A 24,018-nucleotide genomic window follows, 5' to 3' on the forward strand; every position below is an offset into this window, starting at 1 on the left:
CACAGGGACTGCAGGAATAAGGGATCATTTGCGGGAATAATGCACATATTTGGATGTGAGCCTCTCCTCCAGCTGATGCTTTACATTTCTGCACTTTTGTATCTCCCCCCCCTTCTTCTTTTGAAACTGCCAAAAGAATTTGCTCAGAAAATGATGTGCTCCAGGTACTATATCTGTACATATGAAATAGCATAATTACAATTAAAGCAGGGATATCTGCTGAGAGAATGTTTTAAAACAAAAAAAATGAAAGTGGAGACTATACATATAAAAAGGCAGATCTTCAATTACATGGTTGTGGCCACCATCTTGACATTTTTGGCACCGCCCATCCCATGAATGGTGCTTAGTGAAAGGGTTTTATGTTCAGGAAACTGTTTTAAAACACGCATTCTGATCAGAGCCTTTATCATAAAAGCCAGCTTCTTCGGTAGTCACTCTCTAATTATTTCAGTGGAGCTTAAGTTTGTAGTTGGTTTTGTTAAACAAGTGAATCAAAAATCCATGCTTATTTATCTCTAAGCGTCAAGGATCGCAAAGCAGCATCAAGCCCCGAATTACTTTTGTGCCTCAATTTCTCACTATTTCCCATCGTGTTAAACGTGTCCCGAATTTGTAGGTTCCACGCGAGATGGAATTTGACCGTTGCTTGCAGAAAAATGGTGGGACTCCCAGGTCTTTTAGCCTGGCTGGCTTGCAAAGGAAGCAGCCACTGCTTCTCCACGCAAGCCTTTGCGGAACAAGACTTCCGTGCAGCAAAATGCAGCAACCAATCGTGCAAGAAACGAGGCATGTGCAACAAGCGCGCGCTCTGCGAACATCCCGCCAGTGAATGGCTTCCCTCTCTCATCCAATAAAGCGGGCAAAAAGCGTATCATTTTGTACCGCCTGGTGCGTGTTCTGTCGCAGGTATCGCTGCTAGACAACAGGCCGCAATTTGCTCCAAAGTGGGGACTGCAAGACAAAGCGTAGCTGCACGCGCACGCAATCTCCCAAACTGAGAAACCGACCGCAAACAAGTTTGCAAGCCGACCTCTCCTAGGGTCGGAAGGGCAAAGGCACGCCAACGCGCCGAGGCAAGGTTTTTGTTTCTTTTTCCCCATCGCAGCGTAGAAATCCCCGCATCTTCCCCGCTTCTCCGGCTTCCCAGCCGCTGCTCTCTTTGTTCCGGCCTCTCCCCTCGCCGCCTTCTGCGGGCTCCAGACTTCTGTTTCGGGCTGGTCTCGCCACGGCCCCCTCCCTCGCTTCGGAGCGCCGCCCCCGCCTCCGGGCCCGAGGCCAACCCTCCCCTCCGCCCGCTGCCCTGATCACGCCCCCCTCGCGCGCTCCACTCCCCGCCCGCTTCTCTCCATTCAGCGCTGTTCGCGCTCCGCTCCTCGTAGCCGCCGACGCCGCCTCCTCGCCAGGTCCCAGCGCGGCGCTGCTGCTGGCGGCTGGTAGGTCGAGCGAGAGAGCCTTGGTCCTTGCGGTGCGTTTGGCGTGCGCCTCGGGGATGGAGGGCGCCTAAAGCCCGCCGCCGAGTGAGGAGAGCGGGGCCGGGACGATCTTCTGGAAGCGGAGGCAGGAGGCAGGAGCCATGGAAGCGCAGTCGGTGTCTGAGCCAGCGGGGGCAGCGGCAGTGGCCCCCGGCACCGGCGCTCTCCCTTCGGAGCCGGCTAAGGATACGGACCGCCAGCTGCGTCTTCGCCTCTGTGTCCTCAACGAGATCCTGGGCACCGAACGGGACTACGTGGGCACCCTGCGCTTCCTGCAGTCGGTAAGCGCCGGGGCTCCGAAGGGGACGCCTGGACCCCGGGAAGGGGAGGGAGGGAGTCACCGGGGACAGGAGAAAGGTTGCGTCGAGGAAGAAAGAGAAAGGGCAGCTGTGCGTCTGCTGCGGCGATGGGACCCGCGGCGGTGAACGTGGAGGGGGCCAGCCCGGGAGACTCTTGTAGCCGTTGCGAAATGGGCTGCGAAGTTGGCCGGCGCAGTGTAGTCGCGCCAGACTTTGTCTCTGGGGAACGGGCGATACGGAGCTGAATCCGTATCCAGTCCGCGCGGGCTCTTGGGTCGACCGCCCGAAGATTGTGGCATCCGGAGAAATTAAGGTCCCCCGTGTTACCGGGAGGCATCTCCTGTAGGACCTGGAGCGCCTGGTTGGCAAAGGGCAAGCCGGCGAAGTAGGCTGGAGGGGCAGCTGAGGACACTTGTGTGTGCTCTTGTTCCTGCAGCTGGTTAAGCAGACTTTGGTCTCCCTGGGAAAGAAAGAGCTTGGGTTCTCGGTGGCAGTGGAGGGTGTTGTTGCCTTCAGATGTTGAGAGGGGGCACGGCCCGTCGGTCTTGGGTTGAAGGGCGTGGATGATTTGCAAGCTGGGATGTCAACACGGGAGAGAGCTCATCTGTCATGTGGGTTTCCTTGAACCTCCGATCTTTAGGCTTCTGGCAGAATGCGTAGCCGGCACGCTGGGCGTTTTGGAAATTGCTACTGGTGGGCTTCTAGGTGGGTGGTAAGATGCGTTTGCCTCATGGTGGGAAAACTGGCCCTTGATACAGAGGCTTGGTGTGGTTTTTAAATCACCCCTTTCAACATCCCGAAGCCTTCGAGATGTTTACACACAGTTGATTGGTCTTGCCAGAGTTCATCAGGTGCCTGGCTGGTCATAAGGGGGAGCCCTTTGCAAGCAGCAGTGATATAGTATTACTAATGGATTTTTATTTTTTAAGCATAGTGATAAAATCCTTTCTGGTCTGAAGGCTTGTTTTAAAGGGCTTACTTTCTTTCTTTCTTTCTTGTTCTCTTCCAAGAGAAGCTTGTGATGCATGGTTTAGACTTGGCAACTTTTTCGTCAGTAAATCTTGGCTTAGGTTGAGACTCTTTTGACTTTATTTTAAAAGTAATTCCAGTCACCTTTGTAGTTTTCCTAGAAACAGTCTTTGTTGCTTGAATTTTGGATTACTTATGTATTTTTATTGGATTAGTTAAGCTATTTGTATCCATGTCAGGGTCATTTTTATTTCTTGGCCAGATTAGTGCTTCCATGAACAGTTCCCTTTTAGTTTTGCGTTTTGCAGCCGTGGCAGTTGAAACTCATCAGCATTCTGAAGCATTTCTGTCTTTGTACCCAATTGCTTTGTGGCTAACTCTGTCCTCATGCTCTTCTGAAATTGTGGGAACAAACATCTAGCTCTGAGCCTTGCCTAAAAACATCTATAATTGTGTTAGTTTTGTAAAGCCTCTTCATTAGCAACAACAGTATTCTTGAATTAGTGTGGCTCATCTGCAATTAAAATATTTCCCGCAAAGGAACCCCTCTTTAAGGGATAATTTTAAGGAAACATTTATTGAAATGTTTGCATTTATACACATTCTGGTTGTGTTCAGACTCATTGTTGATAGAGCTTCTACAGTGGGCTCTTTTAAAGCCATAACTAGTCAGATGCAAAGTTTAGTCATTAAACTACTAGATATCTTTTCATATTGTGTAGATCAGGGCTTTTCAACCTTTTCACCCATTGTACCACTTTTAGGATATGGCAACATCCGAGTACCACCAGTCGCCTAGCAAGGTGTCAAAAACTTGATGACTAAAAAAAAAAGAAAGGAAAAAAGTGATGAAGTACGGGTAGTTCTCGACTTACAACAGTTCACTTAGTGACTGTTCTAAGTTACAATGGCACTGGAAAAAGTGCCCCCCAAGCCACAGCCGAGCAAGACACCTGCCTGCCTGCCTGCCCGGCGGCACTCTTCCTCTTGTCCGAGGTTTTCATTGTTGTGAGCATTTCTGTTGAGGATTGGCAGCAGGGGAGGGGTGGGGGGTGTTTGGTTTTATTCCCCCCGTCTGCTGGGTGGTTGCAGCAGGTTTTGGTCACTTCACATGAACTGGGACACTGTGACTGTCATAAATATGAATCAGTTGCCAAGCATCTGAATGTAAATCACAAGACTCTGGAGATGCTGCAACATTCCAGCTGATCGGTGCTTCTTCTGGGCTTAGCAGAAGCACCAGGATCAGTGCCGAGCTCCAGCTGGAGCCTGGCGCTGATCCTGGTGCTTCTGCTGAGCCCTGACAGTCCTCCAGCTCCCGCCGTCTCTCGCTCAGGCTTGTATAAGGCTGCCACCAGTTCAGCTCATTCCCCTCCTTCACTACCACTTTTCTAGGATGGTCGCATACCACCTGCCAGGTGCCAATGTACCACTGGTTGAAAAGCCCTGGCGTAGATTTTCATTGTTACTCCTTCCCTCCCACTATTAATTTTTAATTTACTGCAGATAATGACACATGGCTGACTATGTCTGATTTCAAAAAGCTAAGCTAAAAAGCTGGACTGGACTCAATTCTTAGTTGGGATGGGAGACCACCAGGAAATTCCAAGATATTGGGATAGACTGGGGAGTCGATAAAGCATTGTAGAGGAGAAAGCATTGACAAGTTATTTCTATATTGAGCCCAGAAAATTACATGTGTCTGTGTAGTCATCATGAATCATACTCCACTCAAGGATGAATTTACTGTTACCTTACTTAGAGCCCAGAAAGCAATCAAGTTGTTTGAAGGACCATTGATATCAACATGAAAATCCCTGAATCTTTACAAACTATGTAAGAAACTGTTCTTTGCTTGCTTTAAGTTGGACCAGGTTTGTAAAAACCATGGCCTAATATTCTGAAATTCTGTGTCTAAAATTGTAATGGTCCTCCTTTCTGGCTACTCTTAAGCAAATCTGATAAATGGATTTCACAATAGTTTGTAACATAATATAATTTTATCTTACACTCTTTATTGTATACTCTATTCTATATTATATTGTTACATTGCATTTGTCAAATGTATTATAAATTGAGGAGTACAGATAAATAAATGAAATACTTGTTTTATTAATAGTTACAGTATTTTCTGTTAGCATGGAAAAAGTGGCAGCTTAGCAAAAGTGCATACTATCGCATTTCTTCTGGCTCTAGTTGTGTCCATGCATCAAATGAACATAACTTGTGACCCATTTCAGTTTCCACGAGTAGAGAGGTAGTGCATCTTTCCTGTAGTATAAAAAATAGGGATATCGTCTTCTTGACACACCAGATAAATCTTTTGTTTTATCTTCAAATATTCCAGTGAACCCCAACATTCTAATAACAAGAACAGTTTCATATCTATTGCCTATAATTTGTAAGCCATCACTATTTGCAGGAGATGCACAATTGTGCTCATTTGCAATAAGACAATATAATGAGTTCATTATGTTGGAATAGGGCTTCTACCTAAATTTGTATCTGGTTTCATAACTTTCTCTAGTTTTTGCTCAGATGTTTTTGAACTTGTTTGCAATCATGAGAGCTAGAAACTTGTTCTTGGAACTTCCATTTCTCAAAAGCTTTTTTTTGGGGGGGGGGAGGTTGCATGTGTGCCTTCAAGTCATTTTTGTTTTGTTTTGTTTACTGCTGGCAACTGCCTAAATGAGTCCCTACAGTTTTCTTGGTAAGCTTTTGGAAGTGGTTTGCCATTGCCTGCTTCCTAGGGCTGAGAAAAAGTGCATAGCCCAAGGTCATCCAGTTGGTATTGTGTCTAGGTAGGGAATAGAATTCGCAGTCTCCTGGTTTCTAGCTGATGTCTTAATCTCTACAGCAAACTGGTTCTTAAATTTAGAACTGGTTATACTGAAATTTTTTTCAAATAATATCATTTGTGACAATAACTTTTACTGTTCAGTATCTTGTAGTCCAATATAGTATTTTCAGTTTACGCTTTACAATTTACAGTTTTAGTATCCCCCACCTAGCTAGTGCAGAAGGCAATTCTCCCCAATTGTTTTCATCAGAGGCTGATTTGTAACAATTGAATACAATTCCATTATAGATAACATGGTAGGGTATAACTGCTGTTTTGATATTATCTTCCCATTTGCTTTGAATCATTTAAATAATCACTTTTCATCTATAGTGAAATTATTAAGATTGGGGAAAAACAGTTACAGTTTCACAGATTTGATAAAACAAGCAATCAACAAAACCATAAAAGTAAGAACAGTAAACATGCAACACATAAATAAGAATTCATTATACAGGATAAAAACTATATAATCATGTAAGAAGGATGGAAAACTTATAAATTTTGTTAATCTTCAGATAATTTTAATGTGGGGTAAGAATATTTTAAATATGTGTTTTTATCAGAAAAAGTATTAACTGCATAAAATTAGATAATGTTTTTGGGTAATCCCTTATTTTTCTGTAAGAACTTGAAATAAGATGGGGTAAAATTAAAATGAATGGCTGTGCCTACTGAAGATTGCAGGTTATATATTTCTCTCTTTTATTTTTCCCGTATTTCTCTGATTTGCACAGTATATTGTCACAATATTATATGGTACATTTTGGCTTAAAGGTACTTTGTGAATCCAGCTAATAGTACTTTAAATCATGACTTATTCCAGCATGTACAAAGCAAACTATTATACATATTTTCTATAAGTGAAAAACATGAATTCAGTAGTATTGCTGTTGACTGAAAAGGATGTGGCTGTTTGAAGGGCCAATAGCAACTGAAATCTTGGATTTCTTTAGTAGACTTCATTTATGCAATTCTGCAAAACTGTCAATTAAAGTGGCTTTTGGCTTCAAGTTCTTGATGTTTTGATTCAGTGGAATGTCCTTCTATAAAAAGCACTTGTTGCTCAACCAGTACTCTACCCTGCCTAGACAAAACAGATCAATCATCCATCAGTATACCCAGTTATTGAAGATGAGAGTTTTGTTGTCCACAGATCAGGCTATTTGCCACTGGTGCTTTGCTGGGAGTAAAGTCAGCATGTCTGATTTTGACAAATCATAGTTTAATAAGTGTTTTTATTGTATGGAATAATTCTTCTTGTTGTGACGAGAAGGGGCACTGTGCTCCCTTTGTGTTTCTGGGTGTGTGTAATAGTTAGCCAAAATCAAGCTAAGTTATCCTTAGCATAATGTGGGAGTCCAGCCAATGGTTGATTCCACAACATCTTGTGAATATCATTGGGTACTGAATGTGAGTCTGCATTTATGTTAACACTGGTGGAAAAAATAGAGGATTAGGGAACAGAAATTAAATTAGGCCATATTTTACACATTTACAGTAATTATCCTGACTACCCAAGACATACTGAACTAGAAATTATAGACAGTACCTCTATTTACAGAACCTAGGCCAAAATAGGATTGGTTAGTTTGTAATTCAGTGTGTCATGCAAATGCAGCCCATTAGTGTTATACTAGTTGGCTATACTATTGCATTGGTGCATTGCTGATGGCTAATGGTAATCCTGTTTCAGAGCTCTGTGTATACCTTCAATATTTAAACACCCAGCTATACCAATTGAGTACTGTGTGTGTGTAGCTTTAGTCTACCAGAGATCAAGAGCTCGGCAAATGCCCCTCCAGCATGCTAATTCTGCCTATGAATAATAATAGATGATAAGTTTCCAGAAAAAAATATCACTGTGCCATGTCAGGTTATAGTGAGTCTCACACAATTGAAGTTTTGTAGAGAAGAATATTTCCTCAGAGCCAACAAGGGAGTTGTTTTTTGGTGTCCTGGAGCTGTAAAGCAAAAGCCCATTGACCAGACCAGTTCCTCAAGGACATATTTTTATGTTCTGTGTATTCCAAAGAAAACGGTAGAAACAGTTTGAGACTGCTTTTCCAAAACCCACTATCAGTACTTATCACTTTCGAGTGCCCTAATTTAGGAAAGAGAAATAAATGATGGCTGGGAAAGCTCTCTTTCTCCCCCCACCCCCTTCCCTGGAGCACTTTTCCCAGAGCAAGAATCTCAATTTGGAATTATAAATTGCCTGAATTTCATGAGATCTTGAGAGCCATCATCTGTCTCAGACCAGTAAGTCCAGTGTCTATGGGGATTCTCAGTCATCCAGGTCATAGTTGGCCCAAAGGTGTCCACCTTTGGGACACCAAGTCCACTGTTCAAAATTGCCCAAGTACACCACAGATGCTTATACTACTCTACCCGGTTTAATATATGAGAAGGTGACATTGTCCTCAACTTGGTAGGAAGCAGGTTTAGTTTGTGGAAGCTCGTTCCTCAGATTATCTAGAAACTTGTCCTTTTATCAATGCTTGAAAACGGGAATGAAGGAAACTGCTTTGGGGGGAAAAAAGCATAGATGTTAATGCAATGACAGAAAGCTTTTCTCAACTTGTGACAACAAAATACCACAGGGATGAACAAAGGAGTTGGTGTTTTGCGTTTGGGGCTGGGCCCCCTGGTTAAACATTTACCATAAAAGCCCCTGATTTTGTTTAGTTGTCTCCATAAATAACGCCGAAGGAGCAAAAAACCCAATTCAATAAGTAGGGAATCAGGGCCTTTCCAAGGACTTCCGGGCTCCCGTGGTAATGTGAAAGAATCCTTTTCTGTATTTGATGCTATAGACTGTGTTAATTGCAGATTTTTTTTACAATTTTTTTTCTTAGAAGACTAGCATGTGGCCATGTAGCAGTTAAGGGAAAGGTTTCTCTTTGTGTGCGCCTAGAGACCTTTTCCCCTCTGCTAGGTGGGGGTCCCTTGCAGATACAAAAGGTCCCTTTTTATTTGCTTTGTTGGGCAGATCCCACCACTTTTATTTTACTTCTGTGGGTCAAAAGGGGGGAGCAAGAGGTGTGGGGGGTGGAGAGGAGAGGGCAGCCTGAAAGTTACAGTATACAACATTTTCTGAGTTCCCTAAGAAAGCTGCCGTATTTCCTGCAAGAAAGCTGTGCGGCACTTTCTTGAGCTGTGGAATATAATGCAATTTTAGCTCTCTGCATTAACAAGATTTTACATTAACATTTAAAATGCTTCTTTCTTGGCCAGGCAGTTGACAGTGTTCTGCTATGCTTAGATGCATAGACTGCTAGATTCCTTTGGATTATGAAATCACAGAATTTCAAAAAGTTGCAGCATTCCTTTTTTTTTTACCCTTTACCCATTTTTATTTATTCTTTTTTGATGGATTCTAAAGAATTCAGTGGGTGGAATCTCTTCTGTCTGATGAACAAACTGAGAAGCACTGTATATATTTATATTGGAGTGTCAGTCACTCTTCTCCCCAAACACTTTTGCTTCCAATCTTTAAATTTTAGGACTAGACTTTCAGTGAGTACAAAACTAGCAGAAGTTGGAAAGCTGAAAAAAGTTGAAATAAATACAAACACACACACACACACACACACACACACACACACAAAACCTAATCTATATCTTTAAAGATAGCCTCTGGCCTGTATACATGCCCCAAGTCTCTACTGTATTTTATAAATGCCAAAGCCTGGTTAGGATTACATTGCCAAAATTTAAGAAAATAACTTCTTAGTAATCTTCAGTCTTCTGATAGGCTTAAAATACCTAAACTAGAACTCTGAATACCCTTGAAAGATTCTTCCTGCCTAAAACTAGCATAAAGTATTAGGTTTGCCCACTGTTGAAAGTCTCTAGTTGCTAAAAATATATATATTTGTGGTCACAACTACAACCTATCCCCATTTTTAATGCCTTGGCCTTATGACATTGTTTTTGTCTTCTTCCTAGATCACAACAAAATTGTTTGATTTTTAAAAAACTGGTCCAGTATTAAAACAATATTTTCACAATTTTTGCCAAGAACCCACCTACACTTGCCCAACTAGGGAGAATAAATGATAGTTGTTTTCTGCCAACAGGCAATGCCTCCCTTAAATTGTCTGATATTAAAAGTGAGGACAGTATCATTTGCCAACTGTGTTACTGTGACAGAAGAGGGTTTGGCAATAGGGACAGTAAATTTTATTCTGGCAAACATTTCTCTGGCTTAAGCACTGTGGATTGCACTTCATCATGGTCATCTGATTATTGCCCTGTTTGTGATTATTACATTAAAGGTTAAATTTAACCTTTAATTGGCTAAATTTATTGACAAGCTGTATTTTAAGATAGAGATATGAAAGATCTGAGATTATCACATTGGTCCCCCAAACTGGCACTGGAAATTATTTGCCTTCACAAATGTTCATCAATTCTGTTGATACGTAATAAATCATTTCATACATTCCTGTTTCCATGCATCACACTAGATGGTATAAACAATGCTGAGCTTAGCATCCACAGAAATCTTGGTTTGCATCAATTGAATTGGTGCCAGTTTATTTTGTTGGGGTGTCTTTTTTGTGTTAGAGCCTGACTTCTTTCATTCCCTACTATATAAGTGTGCAACATTAGCACACATGCTGCTATCAGATAAAATAAAAACCACATCCGTTGCCTTAAAAATATTTTGTTCTGCAATTCGGCTGAGTATTTAGCTTCTTGGTATTTAGGATGCTATGTAATCTGGAGCAGCTGTTTTGTACATGGCCTGCTGCTCTTTTTCCATCTGCGATTAGCTGCTGCAATTGGCCTTTGAACCATTACAAGGAATGTTTGTCTTGGTCACTTCTTGGTGGTGATTTCCTGTGTCCTGCCTTATACCATAGCTTTTGTGTCTCTTCTTAGGTTCAGTAGGTGCTGATAATAAAGCTGTTTGTCCAGAGAAGGTGAACCATCTGGTTTCTGTAAAACATTGTTTTTCAAACTCGGCAACTTTAAGAGGTGTGGACTTCAACTCCCAGCATTCCTCAGCCAGCAGAATTCCTCTCTTAAAGTTGCCAGTTTGAAAAACATCAGTGTAAAACAAGTTGTGTGCATGGTGGCTTTATGAGAGAGGAAGGGAGAGTAAAATATAGAAAAGGGCAGGTTGAAATGTACTTTCCTGTTTTGTTATTGCTGAAGTATAGATCAGATGCATGAGCCTGGCACTTGCCACAGGGCATTTATCAAAAAGGCAGCTGGATCACGCATGTATTCTCATACTGAAAACATTGCTTATTTTATTCATTTCCTAAAAGCATCATCCCTTCCAAAGCAGTCTTGCTTAAGTACTCAAGAAAACAAAGATCCAATCAAAAGGTAGGGTGTCTCCAGAAAAGAGTTTAACTGTATAAATACAACAATTTATATTTTTCATTAGGAAAGCAACCTGGATGTAGAGCATTAAATGAAAGCAGGCAATTTACAGTATACGTCTGGTTGGATGGAAATTTCTTTGAAATATCTCGTTGCTACTTTTTGATCAACAGAGAACTGAACTTGGTGACCCTCACAGCTGATTCTTTCATTGAAGCTGTTGGTGCTGTAGGTCTCTAATGAACCTTGAGATTAAAATGTCTGCAATCCAATATATAAGTGTCTTGGAATAACTCTTGAGGGTTGTCTTAGAATCATAAATGCAAGGGCTTGCAGGTATCTTGTAAATTATCAAGTCCAACCTAGTCCAACCTCCAGGTTCGTGCTACAGTTTGTTATTACTCATGTGATTCTGCTGTATGACTGAGACATGTGTTACTAGTATGATAATGATGTTCTGGAGGATAGTGAATTATTTCTGTATTTTAATTAGAAATAGGATTTTCTGGCATCCTCAGATGAATAGTTTAGGAGCATCTGGAAAGGCATAACTGTGTTTGCAGGTTTTTGTGTTCTTCATGCTATTAGTAACAAAAGCTACTATAGTAAACAGGGATTGGGGAAGAAGCAAGAAAGTCCAACAGCTTCGTCAGATATTTCAGCCAGGGTATCTAGAGTTCAAAGTTGGCCTTAGGAAAATAATTGTGACATACCTAGTATTTGAGGAAGAAAACAGATGGTTGTTTCCTGAGCTCTGGAAACTTTCCTATGTATCTCTCAACACCTTGGTTCATCCTAATTACCGTGAACACTTGACACTTGTCCTCAAACTCTTGAATGCTTGCATGTTCTTTACTGTGATTTTTGTTTTTTCCAAGTAGTATCAAACTATGGATTTTTCTCCCTGTGGACCAATCAGGTTATTAGTGTTTTAAAGATATTCTTCATAGATTCCCTGAAACAACATAAGCAGAATTGTAGCTTCTATGCAGATTAGCCCATATTTTTTGGACACTTGAAAGCTGTTTGGGGGATGTTGTCTTGGATACCATATTATGTTTTTAGAGACTTGTACCTGATCTCACATATAACAAGCCATGATGTTTTAACCTGAGTTTAATTAAACCAATTTTCTAGTTCCCACGTATCATGCAAATATCTCAACTATATTGTTTATTTATTCAACTTATATGCTACCCATTTGACCTGGAGGCAACGAGGCAAATTACAATAATTAAAAAACTGATAAAAATATTGAAACATTAAAGCAATAAACAGTAATATTAACTTAAAATTGACAAAGATGAGGAGGAAGGGAACAAGAAAGGGGAGAGGTGGGGTCTTAGTCTGTCAACTACCTCCAGAATAATGCTCCTCCATTGGGGTCCTGAATTAAACCATAATCTGTAAATTGCAATAATTCACATATTGTGACAAACCAAGTCCTATTATGGCATAACATGGTACATAAAACAAGTCAATGCCACCTTTACTCAAATGGGTGAATTAAAATAATTGTAATAATCAAACCATCATAATAAAACTGGCTAATATTATAGTAATTGAAATTAATGACTTTGAAATTCATCAGGTTGGTGTGTAGTATTTATGTCCAGTTGATTCAGCGAGATCTAAACTGATTTGAGTGTTGGCATCCTGGAGCTGTTTTTTTAAAGATGAATTCTTTTTTTATGAGAAAGCAGAGGAAACTGAATGCAAATCAGCCATCTGATCATGCTTTGCCTGCCTGCCTGCCTGCCTGCCTCTTCCCCTTCCCTAGATTGGAATAAAGGTTTCCCTTGGTATTTCCATGCCTTTTATGTTTTTACTTCCTATTAGGGAACACATCCTTTGTAGTCAGTCCTCAGTGCTACAACTTTCATTTTGTTTATGCCCCAAACAATCTGTTTGTATGTTAATGGCCTTGACCTCTGCATTCACCGTGGAGCTTGGCATTTTTGGATTGATCAAGGTAAAGGTAAAGGTAAAGGTTCCCCCGCACATGCGTGCTAGTCGTTTCCGACTCTAGGGGCCCGTGCTCATCTCCGTTTCATAGCCGAAGAGCCAGCGTTTGTCCGAGGACGTCTCCGTGGTCATGTGGCCGGCATGACTAGACGCCAAAGGCGCACGGAACGCTGTTACCTTCCCACCGGAGTGGTCCCTATTTTTCTACTTGCATTTTTACGTGCTTTCGAACTGCTAGGTGGGCAGAAGCTGGGACGAGTAACGGGCTCACTCTGTTACGCGGCACTTGGGATTCGACCATGTAATAATTACAGTTTTGGTTTCCAATGCTGTTGCCGCTTCTCATGCCTTCTCTTTGCTGCATTGGGAGGAAGGCATCAGAGCACTTCTGAAAGCAGATAACTCAGAAGTCCTGGGCTTCATTCTTGAATCTGCTCCTGCTACTTGAGCCGATTTCCTTCCCATCTGCCAAATGGGATAGATTATAATCTCTACCTCATGCAGGTTTATGAGGGTTTGTTCATTAGGGTTTGTAAAAATGCTGCAGGTTCTCCAGATGAAAGAAGAGTCAGGTAATTACTGTTTTCTAATAAAGTCTTGTATAATGCCTTCTCACAACAAGCAAAAGGCCTTTTTCCAAACAAGATAATTATCTGTATTGCTCTGTGATGCATCCTGTGGTTTTTATAGTGGTCTGCTCAGAGCTACATTCAGCCGTTCAGCTTGTGCCTTTGTGAATTCTTGTTTGTGTCCTCGGTTAACAAGACCTTTTCCTCAAAGTTGCCTTAAATTAGAACAAGTGATATTTAGCATAAATGTGTGTGTAGATATGTAGGGAAGCAACAGTAGAACCATCTTGTAAAATTTGATAATTGTCTTTCAGGTTGCTCCAAGATATTTTAAAGCCTGGGGAAGAGATTTCACTGGTCTTTCCCCATTCCATAATTTACTTCTGTGCTGTCAGTTATTTGATAAAAGTTTGCTCTTGCTTAGCCTTTGACTTGTAGTAAGTTACTTAAGGGCTTCATAAGGGACCATATTTACAGTATGATGGAATAAAATTAGTCAAGCGATAAAACTGTCACTTCCGGCTCCCTTGAGGAAAATGTTATATAGGTGGAGTTTTTATTCTTGGAGGTTCAGAGCAAAATTGTAGACAAAGTGAATGATGAGACTTGAGGTTTAGGGGAAATAAAGGGTTAGGTTCCATAGTCTATGTCAGGGGTCTTCAAATTTGGCAACTTTAAGATTTGTGGACTTCAACTTCCTAGACCTCTAGAGGTTTAAACCTAGACCTCTGGGAAGTGCGTAAGTTTGGAGACTACTGGCCTATGCCATTGTCTTCCTCTCATGAGTGCTTTCTTCCATAGTGGTACCTCTTTCTCCTTCTTGTGTGCCTGTGGTGGATCTCCCTGGGTCAACCGAGTTATGAGAGTGTCTGTGATGTCCTTGTAGCAGCTACCAATCTTCAGATTAGCTGACTTGGCTGATGATGGACAGAGTTGCTCTGATTTGTATCACATTGCTCATGCTGGCTTCACTGTTGTAGGTCACTCTTTTATGAACTTGGAGGTGTGGCCTCTTACTTATACTATGGATGCTAGTGCTGTTTGTCAGCTCTGTGTAGTGACCAAAGTGTGTTCTTGAGAGTCTGTGGGCAGTTCTAGCATTGTAACTGCTTGTGGCAATCTCTCATTCATGCCATAGGACTCCAGTTTGTGAGACACCTGCAGGCAGCATGAACATTTTTGGTGGTGTGATTAAGAGGCTCCTTGACTGAAATTTTGAAAGAGCTCCATGGAGCAGAGGATCTAGCATGAGGTATTTTTCATGTATGAGTTCCTCCATCGTTTCATAAGTGATTTGCTATGAAGAAGGCCAGCTTCTATGAGGAAGTCAGGCTGATGGGAGATTTGCTGTGACTGAAAGAAGGAAGAGCAAACACATTGCCCTGATGATCTAAGTGTAACCCTTGAAAAACTAACTATATGGATATACAAACATAGACTCTCTATTTTGGGTATGCTTTATGTATCAAAAAGCAAATCCAAGATTGCAGATATGCATACACTGAGCTCTAGTCTGTAATTATTAATTATGGATATACAGTGCCATTTTATTAATAGATGTACATTCTGCCTTTATACAACTCAAGGCAGCAGGGTGTATAATGTTCTTGCCTTCTATTTTTTCTACTACAACAACCTGTCAGGTGGATTCAGATGAGGTGAGAGTGAGTGGCCCAAAGTTTCCCAGCCAACTTTCAGTGTATAAGGTAGGGCAGGGGTTGGCAACCTGAATTGGTGAAAGAGCCACTTGGAACCGGTTGCCTCACCAAAAAAAAACCCCCTGGGAGCTGCAAAATGCACATGCGCATGCACACGTGCACGCGTATACGCAGAACAGAGTTTGATTAAAGTGGAGCTTACCTAAGGCGAAACATACACCGGCCCTGCCCCCTGTCCAGTTCTGGTATGGATGGCTCCGCCATGCTGGCTTCTCCTCCCCTCAGAAAAGAGTGCTCGGAGGGAGCGGAGGAGGAGGCTGACGGGGAGAAAGAATTGCTGTGGCAAAAATTCAGATTTGGGGAGTTTTGTGGGATTTTTGCATGCAGTTTATTTGAGGGGGGGAGGAGGAGGAAGAAGTGCGGAGCAGCCAGTCAGAACCCTGATTGTTTGCTTATTGAGAGAGAGAGAGAGAAAGGAGGGAGGGAAGGAAGGAAGACAAGAAAGGAAGAAGGCAAGAGGAATATAGGAAGGAAGGAAAAAATAAAGAGAAAGAAAGAAAACAGTTGCTGCTTGACACACTGCGGCCGGGCGTGTTGGTGGCTGGCAGCTTTGGGGCAGGCAAGAGGGGCTTCTTCCTCTGGGGGTGGAGGGAAAAAGATGCATTCTCCAAACGGCTCTTCAAACCAGCTTGTCAAACGCGCGCACGAGGGAAAGGTGCTGCTCGGGGTCGAGCAAATTTCCCCCTCCTTGCCAGGCAAACGGAGGCTGATGGAAAGCACGCGCGAGGAAAAGGTGGTGCTCAGGGCCAGAGAGGAGGCTGAGCAAATTTCCCCCTCCTTGCCAGGCAAATGGAGGCTGATGGAAAGCGCGCGTGAGGAAAAGGTGCTGCTTGGGGCCGGAGAGGAGGCCGAGCAAATTTCCCCCGCCTTGCCAGGCAAACGGAGGCTTGTCAAACATGCGCACGAGGGAAAGGTGCTGCTCGGGGCCGGAGGGGAGGCCGAGCAAATTTCCCCCTCCTTGGAGGAGGAGGAGGAGGAGGCGCCGTCAATCTGGTTGCTGCATCTCTTTCCTCACGGGTGGGGGGGCATTGGGGGAGGCTCCTGAGCCCCGCAGCTCTTCCAAGGGGAGGAGGAGGAGAGTGGGATTGGGGTTGCTTGTGCCTGCTGAAGAGCGCCATGGCTCCATTTGCCTGGCAAGGCTGGTGAAATTTGCCCAGACTCCTCTCCGGCCCCGAGCAGCACCTTTCCCTCACGCATGCGTTTGATAAGCCTCCGTTTGCCTGGCAAGGAGGGGGAAATTTGCTTGGCCTCCCCTCCAGTCCCGAGCAGCACCTTTCCCTCGCACGCGCGTTTGACAAGCCTCTGTTTGCCTGGCAAGGCAGGGGAAATCTGCCCGGCCTTCCCTCCGGCCCCAAGTAGCACCTCTGCCTCACCTGTGCGTTCAATCAGCCTCTGCGTTCCCCCCCACACCCCATCTGACCAACCCACACACCTTGTTTCCAGCAGTCCTCCGTCTCTTCTTCTGTTGCCGCCACGTGCAGTCCGAAGAAGAAAAGATGTTTGTGGGCAGTCCCACAAACCAAAGAAGTTCAACCAATCAATTCGCGAGATTTTTCTTTTTCGTGAGAAGTTTGAATTGATTGGTTGAACTTTGTTTTTTTGGGACTCCACATGGTGGAAGACTGGGAGCCGCAGGAGATGGCTGAAAGAGCCGCACGCGGCTCCGGAGCCGCAGGTTGCTGACCCGTGAGGTAGGGCATTGAAGTCATGGTTTCTAGTCTAGCACCTTAACACCTTATGCAAAACTATGCTCAGATTTGATGTGAATGAGGGGCATCTGTTTAATTCAGATTTGCAATCTATAATTCTGTCCTGAATGAGTGTACAACTAACTATTCAGACCAAAATCTATCTTCAGGGAAATAACCAGCCATACTAAAATAAATGGATTTTATGAATTGACATTTTGAATAGGAAGAAATGGTTGAATTGGTTGAATTGTGTTAGATTCCTGTGACTTCATGGACATGTCCAAATTGTTTCTTTGGCAGCAATCCAGAAGTACTTTGCCATTTCCCTATTCTGGAATATTCTTTCAATTCTTAATCTAACCCATAGCCTTGTGATTTCTTGACCATCATTCCTGATGCTAATCAAGTTTGGGTTTGCTCAGCATTTTTTGGAGATTAGACAAGGTCAACTAGGAAAAATAAGTTACCAATATGCACCAAAGATTAAACTGTTGGGGCCAGCTGTAATTAGAGGTATTGTATGTACCTTGATGTGTGCTGTGGATATTTGAGCCTTGTGATGAAAATTAGCATGGGAGACAAGCTGAGATTCATCCTCAAAACTTTCATCTTAGCCTTTATAAATCAAATTTGACACAAAAGAGATTGGTTTGTTGTAGGTTGCGTTTTCAGTTGTCATTTAATTCTAAATCCATGCCGAAAAGTGGTTTTGAAGTATTCGATCAGTAATACTAGAAATTAGAACCATTGGTAATTGAGCATAGAATCTCAGACCTGCAGTTTGCTAAAATATTCACTTTGTATTGGACAGTAAGTAAGCCAAATAAGCAAAGTTTGGAAATTTTTCTTGGGTCAAACTGCTGGACACAACTCTTTGTTCCCAGTGTAAAATGGCTGTCCATTTGTCTTTTCATGAAGATTCAGTAGCTGAGTTCACATGTTGTGCTAGGCCATTGTTTGCTTAACTATATTTTCTGAAATAATCTACAGTTGGCTGGAGTTGAATAGTACACTAAGCCAAATCACATTGTGGGCTAGTATGAAGTATATGAAAGGCAGTTGTGATTAATAAACCATTCCTTTTGGTCCATTTGGTCTAGTGGTTAAAATATCAGGCTAGAAAGTGGGAGATCATGAGTTCAAGTCCTGTAGTAGCCATGAAAGCCAACTGGGTGACTTTGGGTGAGTCAATCTCACTTAGCCCGATCCACCTCACAGAACTGTTGTTGTGGGGAGAATAGGAGGACAAAGTGTATTGTGTGTGTTTGCCACCTTGAGTTATTTTTAAAAATAATAAAGGCAGGATATACATACATTAAATAAACATAAATAAATATTATTGGCCATTGCAATTCATTCAACGGATAAGGTTAACAAAAGCAATAGCTTAATGCAATTTTGAACCTGCATAATGTGTAACAGAACTAAGTACACACTGCACAGGAAATCTCCACCCTGTAATAGTGACATATAACAAGAAAACGTTGGAGATTGTTCACTGTTTTATGCCACTGTGATCAAGGCTCAGTCTATTTCCTCCTTGCCTGAAATTGCTGCACAACCTCCTTCAAGTAAAAGAGAGTGACTTTTAGAAAACCTTGAGCCTTTGATATTTTTCTTCTGTCTTCTCTTCAGTCATTGGCAGTTTTGCGGCCACCCTGCTGCCAGTGCAGTTGATGTTGTTTTGCAGAAGCTTCATCACAATGGAAGACTCCACAGGAAGTCCAGGGACCCTTCATTAAAATATTTAACATGCTGAGTGTCATGTAAAAGAATGGAAGGGGCAGGTTTCAGTCTTTCAACTGAATTAATATTACTCTTTCTTTTTTGTGATTAGCATCAATTAATGTGCTTTGGTCCAGCAGCCTTGTAATTTCACCAACAGTTTGGATTTTAAACACAAAGATTTCCATGGAATGCCTGTACTGGGAAATATTAAAGGTAGACTTTGGTACTAGCTAGATTTATTTTGACAGAGAAATTCCCTTGTTTTGCTAAGATCGTAAATTGGCTATGTTCACAAAACATGCTTAAACAAATCAAGATTTGGCATAGCTACCAGACTCATACTCCTGCTAGTTGTCCATGAATCTGATATTGTCACATCCAGGGCTGAATTCTGCTCTCACTATTTTATTTATTTATTTTATTTATTTATTTAAATTTATATACCGCCCTATTCCCGTAGGACTCAGAGCGGTTTACAGGGAAAATTAAAAGTTAAAATACATCACATACAATTAAAATCGATTAAAACTAAGATTAAATTAATCCCTGAACTTAACTAAAACCCCATTAATTAAATAATTAAAACCCCTCAGTCTGGGCCAGACAGCTCAAAAAACCAAGTTTTCAAGTCCCTACGAAATGAGCGAAGGTCAGGGGCGGTCCTAAGCTCTGTGGGAAGCTGGTTCCAAAGGGCTGGCGCGCCCACAGAGAACGCCCTTCCCCTGGGAATAACCCACCGGCATTCCTTAGAGCTTTATAGGTCATTACCAGCACCTTGAATCTCACCCGTAGGGCAACCGGAAGCCAATGCAGCTCACGGAGAAGAGGTGTTACACAGGAGTATTGGGAAACTCCCATCACAACTCGCGCAGCTGCATTCTGCACCAGCTGAAGCCTCCGAGTGGTCCTCAAGGGCAGCCCCATGTAGAGAGCGTTGCAGTAGTCTAGCCGGGAGGTCACAAGCGCATGGGTGACTGTGCGTAGGGCATCTTGGTCCAGATAGGGTTCTCGCTCGCACGCTAGAGAAAAAAAAATGGCGCACCAGACGAAGCTGGGCAAAAGCCCCCCTGGTCACGGCTCCTATATGATCTTCAAAATTGAGCCGTGAATCCAAGAGGACGCCCAAGTTGCGAGCCCTATCGAGTTGCGAGCCCTACCATCGCAATTCATTCTTGCTTTGACTTTGAAGTGAGAAGCCACATTTCTTATCCTAAATAGTGAGATACACTTTCCCCCTAACTTAAGGATCCACAGCATATAAAACCAGAGTAGCAATATCCAGAAATATATTCTAGTCTTTCATACAGAATTTTATAGAATTAATTTCCTGACAGTCCACCAATATCTACATTCCTATTAGGAAATAGACATCATTTTTCCATTTAGGAGTTAGAACCCAGTCAATTTCTTCATGACCTTTATGTCAAATAGTGCAGGGGTCCCCAACCTGTGGGCCATGGCCTACTGGCTACTGGGCCGGTAACAGGCTGGCCAGTGCGAGCGCTTTTGCACGCTCACCCCTTCACTTGTGCTAGCGCTGCAGCCGTAGGGCATGAAAACAGGAAACTCTGCTGCAGGACACAAAAACAGGACACTGCCATGCCTCGGGACATGAAAATGGGCCACCGCTGCACATTGGGGCATAAAAGCAGGCCGCTGCTGCGCTGTAAGGCGCAAAAATGGACACTTTGCACCTCGGGGTGCGGAAATAGGATGCTGCTGCACCACGGGGTGCAAAAAGGTGCCGCTGTGAACGGGGCAGGGCTAGTGAGTATCACGCGGGTCCTAGCCTTGTCCCTTTTGCAGCCCCTTGCTCACGCACGCACACATGTAAAATGATTCCCCCTCCCTTTTCCTTTGGTCCGCTAATCGAGAAAGGTTGGTGACCTCTGAAATGGTGGATACTATGCATTAAGAATACATTGCTTTTCATATTCAAAGGAAGTTCAGATCATCAAAGGTACTCTAGAGCATGCAGGGCACCTACATAATACCTGTCCTCACCTCTTTAAACCAATGCACCTTTTCCTGTTGTGTATGGGTTTCTTCAACAGCAACATAATCCAGGGGGAAAATATTTTTGATTTAAGAACTTGCAGAAAGATACTAGGTGCACACCTATATTTGTTTCAAAGTAACTTGTTTCCATTGAATGCAAAGTGGGATCCTCCTTCTATGAGAAGTTGTCTGCCACTACTGTGTAGTACCATACCATTCTACAATATTAAATGTCATTCTTATTTTAGGAAAGGATCTTTATTCTGTAATTGGATCCATGTTTTGCGTGCAGAAAGTACCCATCAATCTTGGAAAAATTTAATTCATTGGATTGGATAGTAGGCTACTGAGATGCTTCTTTTGTGCCTGACTTCTGAATCTCATCTCTCCTCTTGTCTCCACCCCTCCCCTCTCCCCTCCCCTCCCCTCCCCCCTCCCCTCCCCATCTCCCCTCTCCCCTCCCCTTTCTCATCCTTATTTAACAAGAAAAATATATAAACAAGTATTTCAGATGAGAAGATCGCTAATAATAAACAAATCAAATCAACATCTAATATTTGTAAAAATAAAATAAAAAAATAAAAAAAATCAACAGGTTAGCCCAAATATTAGTCTTCAAATCTCTTTGTAAACCATCTATTATCCTATTTTATATTTCTGAATCTGTCTATCTTTCTCTTGTTACAAAAATGTCTGTCATGATGCTGACCTTTCTTCACAGCACATGGGATCATTTCCTTTCCCCAAAGGGAGTCTGCATAAGCCCTTCCACAGTGCTGGTTTAGTCACACAAAACCCATAGCCTTTTTGGGGGTGTGACAGAGAAGAATATGTGGTTCGTTTAGTGCTGGTGATTGGTTGAACTGGGGTGGAACACTTAATCTATGTTTACAAAGCAATAGTGCTATTATGTGACCTTGGTTGACAAGAGGCTCTGCGGATGGATATATTCACCAAGTAATAGAGTTTCAGGGTATTTTATGGAGTAGCTAGTCTAAATTGCTAAAAACAAACAATGTACACTGCCATTTTGTGTTTCACATTCACTTTTCCTCTTGTGTGGCAGTCATTAGGGGTATTTTTTCTTTACTTTGTAACTTTTGGCTATATATCATTCCTCCTCTGCTCAAAAAACAAACCCCAAAATCCATACATTTCTGTTGTACTGCCAAAAGCTGGCTTCTATTACTTGCAAATTAGCAGGGGAAAATCTGGTTGGACCAGCAACACTGTTCATTACTGTACTGAGCCTGTTGCAGGCACAAGAGCCCCTCTTAAGGTCAGCTCTATAAACAGAACTGCAGATCTCACCTCAAGGATGGACCTTTTGCAGAAGAAGAAAGGGGGTCCCTGTGGAGGATATGATATAGTACATGGCCACATCTGGAATATTGTACTCAGTTTGGTCGTTGAACTGTAGCCTTTTGGAGGAGAGGGAATGGAGGCAATTCCCAGGAGTCAGATGGTTGGAGGAATTTAAACATTGATAGAGAATTGGAAGTGATCAGATTGTTACTTCTGAATCAGGGCAGGAAAACTAATTGATTGATATATTTCAAAAGTTTTGTTTTTACTTTATAGGCTTTCTGTATTCATTGGGCATTTGACTTTAATCGACAATCCCAATGTGAGGAAAAACACAGACAGGTATTATGTAGATGCACAGAGAAGAAAGTGGAACAGCCATCAAACAACATCCTATCCATGGGCCTCTTGAAGTTTGAAATAGGGCTGTCATATGTAGAATGCAAAACTCTGGGGAACTATGAGATAGCAGTAAAGGAAGAGATTGTCCTTCCTCTGAGCTGCCATGAAGTGGTTATCCAGATTTTTGCATACTGGTCTGGTTGTTCTTGTCTCAGAGTTTCAACTGCACCTCAGAAAGATATTGTGGAACAGGAGAAAATATGGAATAAATCAACTAATAAGTTCAGGAAGCAAGAAAAATTATATGGTTTGAAATTAAAATTTAAGGGCAAAAAGGAAATACAAGTATATTTGCTAAAATATATACATACTGTGAAGAAAGTAGTAGAAAAAGACGTTAAAACAGAATGACTGCTAAAAGTGAAAGGCAAATACTCTATCGGGTAAGATACAGTATAAGTAGTCATAAGTTACCTATAGTGGAACATGATGCTGGAGGAAAAAGCTGAAACCAATTGATTTAAAGAGAGATAGAAGAAAGATACCAAGAGAGAAGTCATAAAAAGGAAGGAGGTAGCAAGACTTCTTTGTTAAAAAAATAAACAGAAAGAGGATGAAGCAGCAATATATAGGTCCACTGTTTATTAATTTATAAATTATATTTCTAAGGGTACCTGACTACAGAATATTCTGGGGGCCAAATAACAGTTAAAACAGAATAGGAAAAACAAGTCAAAGGAAGAACAAGAGATTCACCTGGAGAGGACAGCCTTCAACCAGATCCAGTTTGGCCTAGTGGTTAAAGCACCAGGCTAGAAACCAGGAATGTTTTCATAGATACTGTAAATAGGTTCTGCTTCTTCTTTGTTTTCCCTCTGGAAAATGTGGACCTCTCCTAATTAAAAGGGTAGGTGTCAAATTACAAGATGCTGAGTGTCAGCAACTGATCTTTAGCCTTTGGTAGATCACAGGGAATTAAACAGAAAAAATGTGTTCTTGCATGTACTGTTCTGTGAAAAAGTATTTCCTCTTGCTAGGATTTTCTGAATTTTTTTGTGTCTTTGTCTCCAAATGCTGTCACAGCTTCATGTGGGTCCTACTAATATATAATGAGAGTGTGAGTGCAAAAACAGCACCAAAATGTGATGCTTATTTCATTTAGTCATTTGTTCATTCCATAAACAAAATCAGCGCATGATGTGCCAGAATGAAAAACCAATGGGCTTCCCAGTTCAATTAATTCAATTAAAGAGATAACTATAACCAGTTGTATGAATGTTTCATTAAACAATTGGGGCTGATTTGAGCCAATCCTGCCCCATACCTCACAGACTTTAACTTCCCTCATCACAATGTTCTCATTACATAGAACATTTCTGAACTTCTTTTCTAAAGATCTGGAGTTCCACCTATCCGCAATAGATGGATCATACTCATCTCTTGAAATGCAAAAGATTTGAAACAATCATAAATCTTTCCAATTGTTTCAAAAATCACTCCTAAATGCTCAGAATAATATCATTTAAAAAGTACAAAGGTTCCATTAACAACTGCCAAGGATCTTCAGGCCTCTCTCATTGTGGCTAGTATTCATGAGCCCACCATCAAACAGCATTTTATAAAATGTGGATTCTTGGCAGACTAGCAAGGCGCTCACCAAGAACACCATTGATACTTGTGTCAGGTTATGCGTGCATGGTATTGCAGTGGTTAGAATGCAATATTGCAGGCTAACTATACCCACAGCCAAGAGTTTGATCCTGACCGACTCAAGATTGAC

At 42.1% G+C, this 24,018-nt stretch overlaps 1 protein-coding gene across 1 annotated transcript in view; it reads left to right on the forward strand.

Moving 5' to 3' along the window:
• Window positions 1-1,439: 1,439 nt before the first annotated feature.
• Window positions 1,440-24,018, forward strand: part of PREX1 (phosphatidylinositol-3,4,5-trisphosphate dependent Rac exchange factor 1) — a 220,742-nt gene continuing 198,163 nt past the window's right edge. The window contains exon 1 of the mRNA XM_081323900.1: window positions 1,440-1,756. Within this exon, the coding sequence (XP_081180026.1) occupies window positions 1,577-1,756 (180 nt within the window). The 5' untranslated portion in view covers window positions 1,440-1,576. The remainder of the gene's footprint in view (window positions 1,757-24,018) is intronic.

Source organism: Vipera berus (assembly GCF_964194415.1).
Source record: "Vipera berus genome assembly, chromosome: 3".
NCBI classification, from domain to species: domain Eukaryota; kingdom Metazoa; phylum Chordata; class Lepidosauria; order Squamata; family Viperidae; genus Vipera; species Vipera berus.